Consider the following 19,342-nt stretch of genomic DNA (forward strand, 5'->3'; position numbering starts at 1 on the left):
CCCACCACCCAGGATTACTGGACCTGAGACAACACTGGATCCAGGGGTGATGATCCGGATTGCTTTGACTCCCCTCCCCTCCCCTCCCCTCCCCTTCTTCTTTCTTACAGATTTATAAGAGACCACATTGCTTATTATCCTTTTCCAAGTTTAAATTGTTCTCTACTGCTAGTAAAACATTTTAACCTGTCGTTTGGTGTCATTTCACCTTAATTTAACCCGAGGGGACCACAGAACCATTGCAACTCTCTGGGCTTCCAGTTTGGGTTGTGATGGGGGGCGAGGGAGGGAGGTAGGGCACATGGGCCTGTTGCTTTTGGACCACATCCGACAATAACACATCCCTCCCAGTGATGCGGCGCATCCCAAAGCCTGCTGCAAACTCACCTTGACCTGTGGAAAGAGCCTTTCCTCTCATGTCTCCAACAATGCTGCCTTGGCAAAGAGGAGTAGCCACAGATACGTTCCCCCATCTTGTTTGGGGTTACGCCTGGCTTCCCCAGGGGTGGGTGTGCCAGAGGCTGACACTGAGGTCTCCCCGCTCAGCCCACATCTTCAAGTTGCAACGACACTGGTGCCCAGATGTGACAACGATCCTGGGATGCTGAGAGCAGCGCGTGACTTTCCTGCCCCAGTACTCACTGAGTTTTCCTGCTGGGCCACTGCGACCCACTGGGGATCTGCCTGGAAATTCATCTGGCCCGGAAAGGGGACCTGCTCCAACGCAAGCAAATATTCAAAATTATGGCTTTGCTTTGCTGTCTGATAATTCATATTTCCTCCACCTGATGTCTTACAGCACGTGCATGTTCCTCCTCCAAATTTCACCACTTTGGTGTTCATGGAGCCCAAACTGCGCACCATCTCCACACCTGCTTTCTTCCAGCGACAGAGAAGTGGGAAGGCTGGGACCCCATGTCCTGACATGAAGTAGAGGATCAGGCCTCAAAGGTATTTTATTTTCCATGTAAAAGAGAGGACTACCACAGAGCTAACCCTTGCCCTTGCAGACCTCACTTGTGGCTCAGGAAGAAAAAAAGCAACCTGATTCCCCTCTAATTGCAGTCGTCTCCAGGGTGACATTACCACCAAAGATCGGCTACTGTTTTACTGGGCTGGTTTTTGGGGGGGAAAAGGTATGCAGAGGCAAGGAAAACAGAAAAAGGGAATTGCTTTGAGTTTGCTTTCATTCCTAGGAAATGTATGTCTTCTGCAAATAGATTTACTACCTGGTTTTCCTGTTCTGCTCCTTTATGCTCCAAAGCTGGTGCAAGGCCTGGCAAGAAACGTCACCCAGTCAGAAATGGGAGCAGCAAGGGAAAGGGGCCAGGGATCGCTCAACAGCAGCCATCAGAGCTGCTCCATACCCTGGTGCATGAGCTAAATCCAGTGCCTAAGCAACTGTTTCTCAGCTTAAGTGTTAACCCTCATTTCATTAGCCAAATCATCTCTCATCAAAGCCATCTGTTCTTTTATCCAGCTTTTAAAATATTGTGATAGACTTTGTTCCTCCAAATGCCCCGCTGCTAAACAGACACCATCTGAGCGTGCACACCCTTGGCTCGGCATTAACATTTGTGCTCAGAATTTGCTGAAGAGGCAGTCACCTGCAAAGTGCTCTCTCTCACTCTAAGAAATATCCCCAGATCCAGCCCTCTGAGATGAGGCACTCCCTCTTCCTATCTCACCCACCTGATCCCAACTGAGAAAAATTCACCTGGATTTGGGATTGGAGCAGCAAATTGAAGTGACCCGCCCCATCTCTCTGCAAGAAAGTGACACCATTTAAGTGGTAGTAAAGGAAATGAAGAAAACGGATACAAAACAAGTGGGGTTTTTTTTCCATAAAAAGAGAAATCCAAACAAGTACATGAGATAAACAGCACTTTCCTGTGAGATGGTCAGGGTCCAAACTCTGCGAAGGAAACCCTGAGGTGCTGGTGTGTGTGGATGAGAGCTGCAGGCTGGTGTGCCCCCGCCACAATGGGCATGTGTTCTGGCCTGGCAGGAGGACAGTCCTATATGAAGCACAGAAAACATGGTAAAAAAGACAATTTTTTTTTTTTCTGAGAATAATGAGATTTAGTAAAATAATGATTTCCCATTATTATGGTATAAATGCTAATGGAATTATGCCAGCCACTGAGGTTAGGCATTACTGCACAGGGATGGCAAGCACTGTTTCACCTACAGTTTTTATCTGTGCCACTCACTGGAGCTTTTCTCCTGGGCATCCTTCAAGACCCACAAAAGGGGATTTTCTTTTTTTTTTTTTTGTCCTGCTTGAAGGGTTTGCTGCTTATCTGCTTCTCTTGGGCAGTAGATTTATCTTTACAGATGCACCTGTTGGGGGGCAGGGCCCCACTTTTACTTTTTACCTTTTCTCCCTGCCCTTTTGGCTTTAACCCCACCTTGGCCATGGCAGGTGCAAGAAGCGGGGTGGGCCAGCAGCACCACTCCCGGCACAGGGTTGCAAACCGTTCACCTCCCTGGGACTCGCTATGGCTGCCACCAAAGCCAGCAGGACAGGCTGGGTATGGCAGCAGCCAGGGCGCAGAGCGGCTGGACAGGCCTACTGGGGTCAGCTGGCTGCAGATTTGCAAAACCAGGGTGGGAATTCTGCTATTATTTTCTCAGAAAAAGCCTATATCAGGGTTTAACTCTCCAGGAAGCAGGACAGCAGGAGATGCACTCAGTAAACACAATGCGCCCCATATGCGAAGGGTGGTTTAAACAGCAAAAGCCTCCAAACCATCCAGTGAGCAGCTCTGCCCATGAGGGCACCCCTGTCTCTTCCACAAACTCAGCACTTTGCTAGGTTTCACAGAATCATCTGGGTTGGAAAAGCCGTTGTGGACCCTCCTGTCCAACCATGAACCTCACCCTGACTGTTCCCAACCCCACCAGATCCCTCAGCGCTGGGTCACCCCGAGTCTTCAACCCCTCCAGGGATGGGGACTCCCCCCCTGCCCTGGGCAGGCCATTCCAACGCCCAACAGCCCCTTCTGCAAAGAAATACTTCCTAAGAGGTACTTACCCTGGAAAGGGAAGTTTCAGGGGATTTGTTCCCCCCCCCTCCCCTTCGCCCCTGTCTAGCAGGGCTAGTGTTGCTGGATATGCGCCCCTGGATGTCAGATGTTTCAGCTCCCAGACTGGGCACCACTGAAGCAGAGCCACTGTGGGAGCTATGGCACACAGGTCCGTATTAGCAAATGCCTCCTTTCCCTCTGGGCTCTATTTCCGTTTTCCTTTTCATTCTTCTTTTAAGAGAAGATCTTAAGGGAAGTTGTACCTTGATTCACAGAAGCTATGCCTGCCCTGGGACTTGGCACAATCCCTAAAGGAGGATTTCAGCTAGAAAGCTGGTGGCAGTCGTTGCATGCAAATACCTCTTGTTCTCAGTCTTACGTGGTGTTATTCCTGAGTTCAACTTGCTGAGAACAGGGTTAGAGACAACAAGATCAGGCACTGTCAGACCACCAGGTCTTTGAGAAGCTTGGCAGTCACTGTATCCTTGGTTTAGCCTACTTGCAAGTTGTGAAGGGAGATAGGGATGTACACATCACCCAGGGTCACCAACCACCTCCTTTACATCCCTGTACCCCCCCCAGCAATCCCCCACTTGCACCAGGTATTTTTAAACTGGCCCAAAGCTGACCACACATCCTTTTTCCATCCCAGGCCCCATGCTAAAGCTCTGCATTCAAGTGCCAAAGGGCTGAGTGAAGTTTTAGTGCTGCCATGCAGGACCCCAGCACAGAACTCAGCCCGAAGGCACAGAGCAGAACTACCACCAGCTTTCTGGAGCACAGCAGTGTGGCTGCTGGGCAGGAGGTGGCACAGATGTCTGCTCTGCTTTGCTGCTTTTCAGGCACTGAAAATCCTGACACATTTCTTTAGAGCCAGCATTTGCCCTCTCACTGCAGCCCTTCTTGAGTCATAACTCCAGCACCAGCAGGTTTTGCTGATGTGTACCCCCCACTCCGGGGCATTACCCGAATGCAGCCCAACCCAGAGATAGGTTAGATGGAGTCTGGAAGCTCCTCTGTAGTCAGCTATCACAACCTTGGCCTCAAATCGCACCCCGACATTGTGTTTATACACAGCCCTGATGTAGCCATGTACATGTTGTAAATTACAGCTGGAATCCTCTTTTACTGATTGTGCCAGGTCCTAGGACAGGCATAGCGTTTCTTCAAGCCACCAACTACTGAAAAGTAGGGGACCTGCTCAGGGGTTTCTACTGTGGAAGGAGCACACGACTCCTGAGCCAACATTGCATTTCTTAAGGGCCCTACCAGTTCTGGGAAAGGCATCAAAAAATATCCAGTCCCTGCTCTGTGACAAAGCTGAGAGCCTGGAAACACTCAGTGCAACACTACATGGTGCAGTGTACAAATACCTCTTCTTCCTAGTCCTACATGGGCAACAGAGCTGGTGCAGGGTCTGGAGCACAGGTCGTATGGGAAGCGGCTGAGGGAACTGGGGGGGTTTAGTCTGGAGAAGAGGAGGCTGAGGGGAGACCTCATGGCCCTCTACAGCTACCTGACAGGAGGGTGCAGAGAGGGGGGATGAGTCTCTTGAGCCAAGGACCTAGAGCCAGGACAAGAGGGAATGGCCTCAAGCTGCACCAGGGCAGGGTCAGACTGGCTCTGAGGAAGTATTTCTTTGCAGAAAGGGGTTGTTGTGCATGGGAATGGGCTGCCCAGGGCAGGGGGGGGGAGTCCCCATCCCTGGAGGGGTTGAAGACTCGGGGTGACCCAGCGCTGAGGGATCTGGTGGAGTTGGGAACGGTCAGGGTGAGGTTCATGGTTGGATTGGAGGACCTTCACGGTATTTTCCAACCGTTATGATTCTGTGGAGCAACAGTGCTGTCTTACTAACCAGCACATCAGAAACTCTCAACCCATTTCCAACCCCTCTCCCCAGCACTGTAGAGGATGGGGGGTAGATGTCCCCTACTCACGTGTGTGTAATTCCATCTCTGTCAAACGGCCACAAATCCAGATCAATGCACATCAAACACAAGTTCTGGCTTACCCATGTCTTCAGGCACATCTCAGCAGAAACAAGGAGAACTTACAGCAAAATCTATACAAAACACTTAATATTTACAGGCAAAGCACTGTCCTGCAATCACACTAGGCTGATATTTTGCTATTAAAGTGGGATTCTCACATGCAAGAACTTGCCCCGGTTTCCTTTCAAGCTTACATCAGCTTGAATTTCCTTTTCCCCCCTATCAGCTTGACCAGTAAGCCTGAAGTAATGAAATCTCTTGACGCCCTTCCGTTTGACAACATTCCTCTTCCACTGATGAGGAAACCAGAAATGCTGAGGGAGTAGGTATTTTGGAAATGCCACACCAAGTGACTAGCTGGAAATGCCAAGCAAAACATTGCTGTAATTCTGGTGTGTGATGCACAAAGCCTTTCGTTTTGGGAGACGTTTCAAAATAAAAACACAGCAGCCAGTCTAACTCATAACTGTTTATTGTAAATCACTCAAGAGTTTACACATCATTAATGGCAAAGTAACACTGTTAAAACACCTGCTGGATGAAATACAGAATAAGGACAACTCTTTTAGATTATATGGCATCATTTAAAAACCAAGAAACAGAACAAAGAAGAAACCATTTTAGTTGTGGGTTTGGTTTTTTTTTTTCCAGTTCTACATCTTTGCTGAAAATATCTGGGCCTGAGTCTCAGTTATCTCAAGATCTCTGCCTTGCCCAGGTTATGGGGCTGCACAGCTGGAAAACGGGCACTCCTCTCCAAGGGGCAAGGTGGTGATCTTCTTTATAAATGAAAATCATGCCCTCTATCTTCAAAAGTGCTCCAGTGCTGACAGTACAAAGCCTCTCTCATGCACTGGCTAACATCTAACACAAACAGCTATATGTCCCATTAATTCCACATGCCTTTTTTAAATTTTTTTTTCTCTTTTTTTTTTTTAACAAGGCAACTGTTAAAATTCAGATGCTACGTAACTGTCTTTATATTTTGCTCAGAAACCAATGGATGTTGCATGCAGCTGAAATACTGGTAGAGACTCAGACTTCGATAAAGGTCAGTTTTCTAAGATACGCTAGTCAAAGGCAGAAAAAGAAATTAAGAGGCCTCTTGTGCAAAAGGAGCTAAAACATGCATGCATTGATGGCCATGACCAATTAGAATATAACTTAGGTCTCCAAACATTGAAACTGAAGCTTTATTTGGCTTAAGACATGGTTGAGCGCTGTACCTTTACAGTTTACAATGCAACAATAAAGAAATCATCTAAACACAGCATCAGTTGGTGTTTTGGCCTGTATAGAGACTAATCTTCAACACAAAAGCCTGCTCAGCAATAAATGGTTTTCATATGTAGCAAAGACAGCACACACTGGGCTGGCTAACAGGGCTAATGAAAAGAAGAAAGTAGGTTTTCAAATTAACATCTAACTGAATTTAGGCCAATTTTTCCCCTTGGACATCCTGTTTTTCATCACGGCTGTTACTGTCCTTTCCATTAGTCTGTAGTTGAAACAGCACATTGGGCCGTGCCCCATCCCCTCCAAGAGAGGCATCTCAAAAGCATTATTTGATTAATAGTAGAAACAAAAATCTCCCCTAACTGCACTTGGAAAGGATAGTTAGTTCCTCCAACCTGCCAAATTTCCCATGAATGAGCAAATTACAATGTTTCAGACATGAACTATAGTGACTAAAATCAAATCTCTCTTCTGTTTAACTATAATATTAAATAATATGTAACATTTTTACACTTAATAGTCTGAAGTTTAGACATAAGACAGCTAATAAGGAAAAAAAGCTGGTGCCAAATCTGTTCCTGGGGAAATAATTCAGCCCAACTGATCTGAGAAAAAAGTTTAAAAAAAAAAATCTAGTCTTACCCAGAGAAAATAAATTCACCACAGGCATGGGGGTGGGTGCACAACCACCCACCCCCAGGTATGACAGTGCTGGCCCAGCGAAGCGTTACTTTTCAAGCACTGCCATCTCCAGTCCTTTCCTTGCGAGACTGGATCACCTCCTTCGGAACCTGCCTGCGGTCAGTAACCAACCCCAACCAAAACATGAAGTCAATGAACCAGGTGGTCGGGTTGAACTTCAGGCCCAGCTCGCTGGCCGAGTAGTCGAATGGGAAGGTGTGGTGGTAGTTGTGGAAACCCTCACCTGAAAAACAGAGAGTGAGTTTCAAGACCATGCGGCCAACATATTTATGAACTTAGGAACACACTCGAGTGGGACATCCCAATGCCCATTTCCCCAGTCCTGAATCCAGTGCAGGCTGGTGTTCACCCCTGGCTATAGGAGACCTCTGGGGCAGACGACAACAAACTCCATTTCAGTGCTTTGGATTTTCCTCCTCAGTAGGAAAGGACATCTCCCACCCCTTACGCTCATGGAAGAAAACCATAAGTGCTTCAAGAGGGGAGAGGCACAGACGAATAAGAAGCAGAGCACCAACTTCTGCTGCACTGTCCCTAGTTGACTGCTGAGAAGAGAGGATTGCTACTGTGAACATGTCTCTGCCCAGAGATACATGGCATTATTTCAACGCAGGCACCATCAGTGGAACAAGGAAGCCTTCCTCTAGGATGCGCAAGCTCTGGCCTCCTCCAAGCCCTGGCTCCGAGTGGTGTCCAGTTGTAAGTGCCCAAAGTCCCAACCGGGGTGAAACAGGCTGGGATGTCACTCTGAGTTTGCGAAGCTCTACCCGGGGCTACAGCACTTACCGATGGCTCCCACAGTGACAAGGGTGTTCTGCCTGGGGCTGATGTACTTGTCATAAGGGCGGTTGCCGTACATGTGAGCGGCGCTGTTGACCAGCCAGGCGACATTGAGAGAGATGGTGTACCGCAGGATGGAGGCAAGGAAGTAGGCGTTCCACAGGCTCTCGCCCCAGACGTACCATGGAACAAAGGTAGGGATAACAAAGCACATCAGCACAACTGAACTCTTGTAATACCTGCGGGGAAAGAAAAGGACACTTACTATGGTGGGAATGGCAGCCAGGTGAAATGGGGTTGGATCTCTGGAGACACAGCTCTGCCAGAAAGCCCTGGCATAATCTGGGCTGGCCCCATTACTGAAGCAGTGGGAAACATCTCAGACATCCACAGTCACAGAACCATCTCAGTTGGAAAAGGCCTTGAAGCTCCTCCAGTCCAACCATGAACCTCACCCTGACTGTTCCCACCAGATCGCTCAGCGCTGGGTCAACTCGACTCTTCAACCCCTCCAGGGATGGGGACTCCCCCCCTGCCCTGGACAGCCCATTCCAATGCTCAGCAACCCCTTCTGCAAAGAAATACTTCCTCAGAGCCAGCCTGACCCTGCCCTGGTGCAGCTTGAGGCCATTCCCTCTGGTCCTAGAGCTTGTTTCTTGGCTCAAGAGACTCATCCCCAGCTCTCTGCACCCTCCTTTCAGAGAATTGCAGAGGGCCATGAGGTCTCCCCTCAGCCTCCTCTTCTCCACACTAAACCCCCCCAGTTCCCTCAGCTACTCCTTGTAAGACATGTGCATGACATAATTTTGCCAAGTGCAATTCAAAATGCCAAGACAACTCAAAACCCCAAAGCAGCAGGTAACGCTGGAGCTGAACTGACAAGACCCAGTCCCAAAGCAAACGTCCCAAGCTGAGCACCTTTAAAACCCAGGGAGGTGCAGTTGGCTGCACACCCTGCACCTAGGGTCCAGCTCTGGAACTGGAAAAGCTCAGGGATTGGCATGGCACCAGTGGTGCTGTGTCAGAAACATGTTCACTGCTAAGAGCTGGCAAAGATTTCCCCCATGCTCAGATCAGAAGGGAACTTGCAACATAGGGTAGCAGCAGCTCCTTTCCATACCACTGCTGCTGCGTGAGCTCCAACAGTGGCAACAGACCATGGGCACCCCTCCAAGAGTAAGAAAGATGTGTCCTGGCCTAGGGGCCACAGCTACTGCTTCTCTCACAGCCCACTGGCTGGCTCAAGCCTTGCCATATATTGGAGAAAATCAGTGTTAAGTGCAAAATAGGGAAGGAGGAAGCCAAACAGTCTGAGAACAGAAAAGCTTTATAGTACAGCTAAAGCCACATGCCCAGGAAAGGCAGGGAAGAGAGAGCACAGAATGCAGGGAGCGCAGAAGTGAAGAGCAGAGACCACAGAGGGAGAAAATAAAGAGAAAACTCATGCTGGGGCAATTAATCCAAGGCAAGTGGAGAAAGGGAGCAGCTCAGCAAGAAGTGGGGAGACAAAGCCAGAAGCAAGACAGGAAATAAATGACTAAATGGAGAATAGGCTAATGGCACCAAGAAGCAGAGAGTGGCAAGACAGTGCAGCTCGGGAGCCACCCATGGTGTGTCCCCAGCTCGAGAGGAAACAAGGCCTCATCTTTCCTGTGGAACCCTTCCACCTCCCCAAAGCCCAGATTTACTACAGCCCACAGCGATCCCCAGGTATCATCATCAAAGCAAGTTGACACATGAAACTGGAGTGGTAGGCTGAGGTGACAGGATTTTGAAGGGTGCAGAAAGAAAAAGAAACATGAAGTAAGCCCCATCTTATTTGTGCCCATATGACACGTTTAAAATAGACCCCTGCTTCTGTCGAGTTTTCTGGAAGGGATAAGAAAGAACAGAGTTTGGATTTATTAAACAGTTATTAAAACTTTCCATTTGCTGAAAGTTTTTCAGATAGGAAGAATAGTCAATTTGGTTTAACAAAAACAAACAAACAATCAAATTTCAATTCAAACCCACAGAGGATTAGAAAAATGTTAGTATTAGCAGTATTTTTGGAAGGAAGAAAGTTTCCATGAGCATAGTTCTCATCTATAACTTACCAGCTAGCTTTGATCATCTTGTGTATGAAATAAATGAACCTGCAAGTTCTTTGTTTGATATTTTTTGTTGTTGTTTGGAGGGTGTGCCTCACATGCTGGGCTCCAGAAGGAGATCTGCAGCAATCCAGCAACACCAACCATGGTGACAACAGAGTATCTCCTCAGCTCTCTCACAGAACTCTACCTTCACTTACCTGAGCCATGGCTCTCCAAAGGAAACAGTCCCCATTCTTTGTTCCACCAAAGATAACAGATAACTTCACACTCATTTGTCTGAACTTTGAACGAGGCTGCGGATAAGGTTTGCAAACCTCATCAATTCAAGGCCAGGATTTAAGTAGAGCTGGAGGAGAAAAATATTTTCCAGTCCAGAAAACTCCTTCAAAGTTCAAAGCCTCTCCTGCTTCAGGAAAATAAAATAAAATATGAAAACAGCTTAGCAGGCACCAGTTAAAACCACTCTGTGAGACAGAAGCAGCCCAGACTGAAGTCTTTGATGGAGACGGGCGATCTCACATTCAGACAAGTACCCGACTAAGTTTTCTCCATCTCCCTTCGACTGAAACATCCACCCTGGAACAAGAAACCTCCTTACCTGGAGTTCAGGGGAACCAGTGCCTCAGTACATGCTTGGGGAACAGTGCTGCCTTCACATGAACACTTTGTCATGCAGACAGGGCACCTGCGTGCCTCTCACATCACATCACATGCAGGATTATTGCTCTGTTATTCACAATTCTGCTGTCCATCATGCCTGGAGCAGTACTGTGATTTCAGCTGAAGTGATGTGGTTGGATTGAGTGGCACCTCATCCACAGCTCACCAGCACCACTAAACTCAGCAAAGCTAACAGTCTGGCCTTAAAACAAAACATGACAAAGAAGGCTTTATTATGATTCTTACTGATCTGACCTGCCAGGTTTTCCATGCTGTCAAAAAACCCCAACAATTCAACCTTATAGAAAGAAGAAACCTGCATTTTCCTTCCCAAATAAGGGAAGGTAAAGCCCAAAGTCCTAAATTCAAATCCAGAGCAGTTTTGCTAAGGTATAACTTCCCAGAAGAAAACATACTTCTTCACTACGCAACATCTGCAGCATAATGAAAGCAGTAGAGCCTCTTTCTCATGGGATGCTATTGTCCGGGAAAAGGTAATAGCACAACCAAGAGGAGCTGTAGCAATTTGAAAGGGAGCCTTTGCAAACAGGCCCTGCCAACTGAGGAACCAAGCAAAGCAACAATACATGTGTCCTGGTTTCAGCTGGGACAGAGTTAATTTTTCTTCTTAGTAGCTAGAATAGGGCTGTGTTTTGGATTCAGTATGAGAAGAATGTTGATAACACACTGCTATTTTCAGCTGTTGATGAGAGATCAAGGACTCTCCAACTCCCCATGTCCTGTCTGTGCACAGGGGTACAAGAAACTGGGAGGGAGCATAGCCAGAGCAACGGACCCAAACTGAACAATTTCATATCACATAACATCATGCCCAGCATATAAAGGAGGGCTGGCTGGGAAGGAGGTGGGTTCTTTTTTGCTTCTGGGATTGCAATTGTGGGATCTTGGTAACTCAGGATCACTGGCCCAGAGTGGGCTGGGTATCAGTCAATGGATGGTGAGCAGTCGCATTGCGCATTACTCATTCATACTTTCTATTATTGCTATTACTTTATTTTATTACAATTATTAAACTGTTTTTATCTCAAACTACTAGTCTCCTTACCTTTACCCCTCCAATTCAGCGAGCAGCTGTGCGGTGTGTGGCTGCCATCTGGGTTTAAACCACGACAAGATGGAAGGCACTGAATTCCTCACTCCTGGATGCAGGGGTAATTCTGCTAGTGCATGGATTTCTCTAATGCAAAAAAAGCAACTGATTTCTGGACTCAACTGACTGCTCCCCTCACCCATAAAACACTCAGAAATGAGCTTATGTGGTTTGCTGAAGTACCTGGATGAAATGCTTGCAGGCAGACAGCCCCCTTGTGCCTAAAATACAGGTACTTGCATAGAAGACAAAGCACGTTGCTTGGTTTCCACCTCTTGCAGAGTGTGTAGCAAACCAAACTAGGTCTGTGCTAATTCTCAAGGGAGATAATTAATCTTGTGAAGAACAACAGTCTTGAGAGAGGAAGCTCTTGGTTTGCGCTGGCCCACAGGTGAGTTTATAGAGTGAAATGTGTACTTCTGCATTAAGGCCGTTAGTGATGGCAGCATGTGCTTCAGTGATCAGAGAAGACCAAGATCCCAGCAACTTCTGCTGGGGCTGTTTTCACAGCCAGCCCTGGCATTTTGGAAAAGCAGAGGGACAAGGACAGGGCTCACTGCTTATGCAGCAGAGCCTGCAAGAACAGTCAGCAAGCATCAGCCATGTGGCAATAGTGAGGGCCAGACGGATGGCAGTCCTGATGCCTGCAATCAGGGTGGCAGGGATATCTTGGGGGAGAAAAGGGAGCTGGGAGCTTGTTTTTATCTTAAATAAGGAAAGAACCACAACTAGGCAAGCAGGCAGAGGGATCCCTCCACCCTGCCTTGCACGAGGGCTCAGCATTCCCACTTACTTTCTTTGGAATCGGACGACGGGGTCATCCAGCAGGTCAGTGAAATCCAGTTTCCTCCCCTTCTCTATGACGTCTCGGTGCTTGCGCATGAAGAGCCAGCCAATGTGGGCGAAGAAGAAGCCACGGCGGGCGTTGTGTGGGTCCGCATCTGTCTCTGAGTACTTGTGGTGAACACGGTGGTCTCGGCTCCACTCGTAGATGTCGTTCTGCACAGAAAGCACGGTGGGGTGAGAGGAGAGAAGGCCAGGCGCTGCTCCAGCAGTACCACCTTCACCTCCTTCCCCACACAGTAACAGCAACAAGCCCCTCTCTGACATTTCTCAAAAAAAGTTACAGACTGAAGACATCCTGAGGGACTTCAGCTTTGCAGCCAGCCAGCCTATGAGGCTGCTTCTGTCGGTGCCCACACAGAATGGGATGTGCTCTGGGAACTGGTGACACAGACCAGACACATCCCAGGACTGGGGATATCTGGAAACCAACAGCCTCTTGGGAGTTACCATCATCAGTATCACCTGGTCTTGTGTCTTCTCTGGTGTTTGCTGTCTGACAATGGAGAGTGGGCTGGAGGGACCACATACATACATGTTTACCTTGTTATTTTATGACCCTGCCACAGGGGAACTTGCATATTTATTTTCAGGTTACTGCTGTGCAGAGGCACTCGGTTCTGGCATCCTTTTTGTAAGCTGGTTGCAGCTGGTTATCACTGATGCTCTCCAGGCACAAATGTGGGGCTGAAAATGGGACAGAGCTTCTGAAACACTACACGTGCCTTTTCCTGACCTGAACAGGAGTTGAACTTGCTCAGCACCTCCATTTAAATTACCGTTCTATCTGAGGGGATGTGTACAAGAGCACGGCCTTCCAGTGCTTCAAGGGGGCCAACAGGAGAGATGGGGAGTGACTCTTTATGAGGGAGTGGAGGGATAGGATGAAGGGTAACAGTTTTAAACTGAAAGAGGGTAGATTTAGGTTAGATATTAGGAAGAAAATCCTTACTGTGAGGGTGGTGAGGCCCTGGCACAGGTTGCCCAGAGAAGCTGTGGCTGCCCCCTCCCTGGAAGGGTTCAAGGCCAGGTTGGACAGGGCTTTGGGCAGCCTGGGCTAGTGGAAGGTGTCCCTGCCTGTGGCAGGGGGGTGGGACTAAATATTCTTTAAGGTCACTTCCAACCCAAACGATTCTAGGATTCTGTGATTAAGATATCAAAAGGAGACATGCCTATTTTATGGGAAATCAAGACTTGCATTTGCAGCCAGGCTGGAATAAGTCTCAGACCCATAACATCAGCTCAGCATCAGATGCAGATCAGATACACAGCAAGTTCAGTCCTGTCTCTGCTCAGCAGATACGGGTCACTGGAATGCCTTATGGGTGTAAACAGGATTATGGGGATTGCAGGGCGGAAGGGATGGCCCGCAATTTCAGACTTCACTCTGTACAGTGAGACTTTCTGAGTTTACTCAGCCAAAGGGATACTCAGCCTCCCAGTTTGCTCTGAGGACACAGGGGCTATTGGACCAAACTAGTGATTTTTACAGTGTTGTTGAGCTATTAGTGCAGGGCATTGTAAGCATGTACAACACTTGCAAAACTGAAGCCACACACTCATCTACGCCAAAACAGAAATGTTAGTTAACGCCCAGATCTACAACACTGCGAACTTTAATCAGAAAATGCTTAGTGGAGTGTCCTTTCCTCTGCTATTTCCATCATTGCACAGCCAGGGAGGTACATACACAGTAATACCCAAAGGAAGGACAGGCTTGAGTTACTTTTAGGAAGAGGAGTAGCACCCACAATCACAGCAGCTCTGTGCCCAGCAGAACTGAGCAAACCATTTGCGGTGTCTGGGAAGTAACCTCAACGCAGCAGCCATCATGGTGCTGAATATACTGCAGGATGCAGTAAGCACAGGCTGATGACAACTGTATATTTCTACAGCTTGTGAGACAAAAACCCTATGTCGAAAGCATCGTGGAAATCATTGCTCTTTCTCTCAGCTGCTAACATTTGTGATAAACCACTGAGGCTGTCTGTGCTGCTGAGGGGATCCCAGGAACAACTGCAAAGAGCAACGAAAGAATCCAGCTCAAATGCCTCCATGTTTAATTTCAGCCTTGCAGAGATGCTCTCAGTTTGCAAGAGCCCACAAGGGAAAAGTGAAGAACAAAAGCCTCAGAGCCTCAGCTCCGTCGCTGTCAGCCACACTCAGCCCTGTGCTGTTGTCACGCCATGGTCGCAGTGACCCTGGGAGTGAGCTGGGGATGAGGGGAACGTTTTTCTGCAGCACTAACTCATCGAAGCCATTGAGAGGGGGCAGTAAATATCAGCCCCTTACCAGCGCTCCAGTATGTCACATCTTAACTATCCTATTGCACAAAAAAACAAAGTCAATGGAGTGAAGCAAAGGAAGTCACCAAACCCCTCAGTGAGAACAAGGGGAGATCTCTACCTTGCTGCCAATTTTTTCCTGCAGAGAAATCAAAGGGAATGAAAGCCTCTCCACTGCTTCAATTGGTTTCAGCAGAAATTTCCAGAAGACCGGAAAATGCCAAGTCTAAGTCATTTAAAAATAAAATGGGTTATGCAAGAAGCACACTTAGGAAAGATCCTCTTAACCAGAAATAATTTTTCAGTTGAGACTATTGATCAGTTTGTCACTAGAGCTTTTGATAAAATTATTTGTGGGACAGCAGATAACCAGGCCAAAGCAATGGTACTGTGAGAAATTAACTTGGTTTTTCATACCACAGCAAATACCTGCAGGGCTAGCAAAAAAACTAAGATTCCCCAGATGAACATGTTAGGAAGCTGTGAAACAAGTGAATTGCACCTAATTAAAACCCAAAAAGGCTAAGAGAAAATAAAGGCCAGAACTGTTGGCAATAAATACACCAAGAGCCAGAGTATAGCACATGTAAATATGCTCCAAGCATATTATTAATAGGAACCATTTTTCAGGAATGCATCACTTTTGATCAAATTTCAGGGAAACACAGAAGCGAAATCCCTTCCACAGCAGAGTGATGGCATCATGCTGTGACAATGATGCAGATATGAGGTTTTCTGCAGCCTAAAACAACTGTGGCAACAAACCAGGCTATGTAACAACCTCGGTGTGCTGACGTGAATATCCATACAGCCACAACCTCAGTGGAACAACACAGCTTGTTTCACAGAGATGACCAGGAGCAACAGTAAAGGCAGTAAAGGCAGAAAAGAGCATGTCTCAACTGAGATGCAGAAACAAACACTAGGAGATCAAGTAGACATAAGCCAAGAATTACCTATTTGTCAAACAGACATGTGACAGCAAGAAGCACAGTCTTCCAAAATTGTGAGAGCTTCACTCTTGATGGAGAGAACTCCAATCATAAAAAGTGCATTGGGCAACAGGGCAAAAATAGCTGCATCTGAGGGTATTTTAAAGGAAGTGCAGCATGTCACAGCCTGTGCGGCATGAAGCTAAAACTCTGCAGCAGAGCTTCCCTGGCCCTTCGAGAAGTCTGAATATTCCCTCAGTATTCAGCATCCAGGGAGGCAGTAGGTATCTCCAATGCTACCTCTTTCTCCTAAAGCCAACATGGGGGACATAGACCTGAAAACTCATTCACTGTCTGCTTGTGGTGGTGAAAAAAGCCTCTAGCAGGGAATCGATGTCACAGTAATAAGAAGCAGGCTTCAGACTACTTAAAACTGGGTGATCTGGCCTTTCGGTTTCTTTCCAATACAAAGAGTACAAAGGTGGCTTGAAGCTACTTTGAAGTACTATCCTGCCTCAGAATCACACCATGTCCTCAGCCAAAAGCAGTGATGAGGCCAACGCAGCTGAGAGCGAAATCCATAGCAACAAGGGAATAGAAAGGAATGAAATCCCAACGTGCAGGCTCACTACAACCAGCTCAGGCTCACTACAACCAGCTCGACACATTCATTTAAATTACTTGTGAAAGATAAGATCAGCTGTAAAACAGGAGGACAGTACCAGGGGGTTCTCAAAATTCAAAGTGGTTGTTTAACAGGCTGAGCAAAGAGCTCATAAAGCTCTGCAAGGAATCAAGCAGCACAAAGCATCTGGAATATGGCTCACAAGAAAGGAAGGTTATAGTCAAAATGGACACATTCCCATATTCAAGCAAAAGCATTGTGTTCTTTGTAATGTCTAGAGGGATTAACAAGATTGATTCTTTTCACCTTAGGAAAAAAAAAAAAGATAAATCGGTGATGATAAATGAATAGTAGAGAAGCAGATAAAGGGACTCTTCATCCTCTGTCAAGGTACATGAATGAGAAGTCAACCAAGCAGACTTAAGGGAAAAAGCTGAAAACTCAAGGCACAACACACACGTGGTGCCACAAGGGGTTATAGTAGCCAAGCTAAGTAAGTTTAATGTTAGTACAAGTTCGTATCTCTATTTTGAGCAGCCAAATGAATAACTAAATTCACACCAAGAAGATCCTGATTCTGGGCTAACTCCTACCACCAGTTGGGTGTTACACAAACATTTGAGGTCTAAGATTGCCTATCAGTTAGCACAGAGCTAGTAATATGCTTCTTGCAAATGCATTTTAATTTTATTGGTGAAAAATGTTGCATAAAACAGAGATAAATTAAGGTTGTGAAAGGATGCCTGCCTCCTTTCTGGGCACATCAAAATCTCCAGCTGCCTGAATGGACAAAGAGACTTGATTATGCAGACATACTTGCACCACGTTGGCCCTTACAAAAGTTTCCATGTTGTCCTGCAAAGCAAGGGGCCCGACCTGTACCACAGGTAGGCTGCTGAGCCCCTGATTGGGGCATGTTCAACTTGGTCCTTAAGTAATTCTTGCTCCTAGACTGTCTAACGCATACTGTTATGTGGGTGGTGAGAGGGGCTCTGCATCCCCTGAGCCAGCGGAGTATGTCATCAGCAAATGTCTTTCTGCCAATATTTTTTTTTTTGCTGTCTCTAAGTTGAGGGGATCCCTGCACAAGAGAGAAAGCTGCCTGAAGGCCAAAAATCTGGATGGACAACCACAATCCAACCTGGAAAGCCATGGAGTTAGCTGTAGCCAGAAAGATCCGCAAAGGCAGTTTGGCTTTGTAGGAACGGTGGCTCCACAGGCGATGTGCACCAGCCGTCACACCCAGAGCCGACATCAGGAAGCAGAAATACGCTGAAAGACACAAAAACAGAACACATAGGATGTGCCAGGGGCCAACTGCCATTTTTGCTTTCTTTGACGTAAAGATGATCCTTGTCCCTGCCCGCTGACGCCTGCATGATCACTCGGAAGGTGAGGCTGGGCAGACAGGAGGTGAGTTCTCAGCCCCCCTCTGCCCTGTGGCCCCAGGGATGTGTCGTTCAACTTCCCACCCATATCCATTTAGCCAGGGCGTTGCTCAGGAGAGTCTGGCAGCACTGAAGCACCATGTCATGACATGTTTACACAGTGTGCCTTAGCCAAGTACAGTGGAATTAAAGCTCATCACTCATGTCAGAACAGCAGCAACAACTCTTCTAACAGGACACTGCCAGCCTCCTCCGGACAGGTCTTTGCTTGAGTCCAATCAGTCAGCAATGTCCCACCCCTCAAGATATGAGCTGTCAGAGTTTCCACAATCAAAACTTCTCTCATCATTGGGAGCTCGTGACTCAGTAATAAAATAAAAATGTGCCAGCAAACAGAGCATTCACCATCTCCCTCAGTTTCAGGAACTGCTTTTCCCTCCCTTAAGTAAAAAATTGGCCAAGTAAACTCGTTTCAAGCATTTTTTCAGATGGCCAACATGGCACAGGAGCAGGTCCAGAGAAAGACTGAAGGGAAAATGTGAACAAGTATTATATAAGTACCAAATAAACTGGACCGCTTCAAACCACTCACATTCAAGGTACCCAGTTGTCGTGATATAGACTCTTATGTCTCCCTCCCATAGGTGTTCGTTTCTCATACTGTGCCTAAAGACTACAGGCTCACTTTACAAGTGTGAAATTAAAACAAGGAGTGGATTCAAACAATATGAATATTACAGGACAACCTCAAATGAGTTTGTACAGTCTGAGCGATGTGCTGTTTATCCTGTCACCATACATACACAGAAGCGTGTTTTGGTTAAAATAGCGTATTTCAAATTCCTAAACAGAGTTACTGGCACAAAAGGGGAAAACTCCACACCCAAAAGAGTCTTCTACTTGTGTCTGTCTCTGCACAACAGTCTGTCCAGCAGGGAACCCTGTTAGACATGCAGTGGCTAGAAAGGAATTCTCAATCAGCTTTTCCCACTACATAATATAAACCATCTATCTTTTCAAACAGAAAACAAAAGTATGTATATGTAGGTGGGTGTCTGTGGGTCTCCATCAACTCCCAACTCACAGTGCTTGGAACTACAGCATGTAAGAGAAAATATATAGGAAGATATTTGGTAAAATAACAGCAACTCTCTTTCATGTTGATTGTCACCCCTGTGGACTGAAGGAGTAAAAGACCTTATCTGCTCCACTGGTGGATCCCTCAAAAACAGATTTACCCAGACTGTTTCCTATTACGTACATGGTCCAAATTCCTGTCATCTCCTGCACAGCAAACCAAAGCCTTTCGCACAAAATGCAACAGACAAATGGAGTCAGAATGGTCCTAGTAAAGATGACTAATCTCTAAAACCCTCTCTGGACACCATCACTGCAGAGGCAATTCTCCTTTTCAGCCAGCTGCAGTGTTCAAGCTACTCCCAGAAAAGGCTCATATGTGAAGTTACATCCAGTGCTCTGATGTCTGTCACCAAATTCTGACTTTCACCTGCTTCCCGAAAGGATGTACAGAAATGAACTGAACATCACGCATTCTCTCTGCATGTTATTTTCAGATGTTGTTGAATTTACAGATTACTCTCAGATCAGTAAAAAAGACGACACCACAACAGTCTCCACTGTTGCTGTTCCTGCACATGCCTTGTCAG

At 46.9% G+C, this 19,342-nt stretch overlaps 1 protein-coding gene across 1 annotated transcript in view; it reads right to left on the bottom strand.

Moving 5' to 3' along the window:
• Positions 1 to 5,474: 5,474 nt before the first annotated feature.
• The window catches only part of SCD5 (stearoyl-CoA desaturase 5), a 32,616-nt gene continuing 18,748 nt past the window's right edge, over positions 5,475 to 19,342 (bottom strand). The window contains exons 2-5 of the mRNA XM_074904907.1: positions 17,429 to 17,559; positions 12,396 to 12,601; positions 7,745 to 7,977; positions 5,475 to 7,181 (exon numbers count right to left, since the gene is read on the bottom strand). Of these exons, the coding sequence (XP_074761008.1) occupies positions 6,991 to 7,181; positions 7,745 to 7,977; positions 12,396 to 12,601; positions 17,429 to 17,559 (761 nt within the window). The 3' untranslated portion in view covers positions 5,475 to 6,990. The remainder of the gene's footprint in view (positions 7,182 to 7,744; positions 7,978 to 12,395; positions 12,602 to 17,428; positions 17,560 to 19,342) is intronic.

Source organism: Athene noctua, chromosome 4 (assembly GCF_965140245.1).
Source record: "Athene noctua chromosome 4, bAthNoc1.hap1.1, whole genome shotgun sequence".
NCBI lineage: Eukaryota > Metazoa > Chordata > Aves > Strigiformes > Strigidae > Athene > Athene noctua.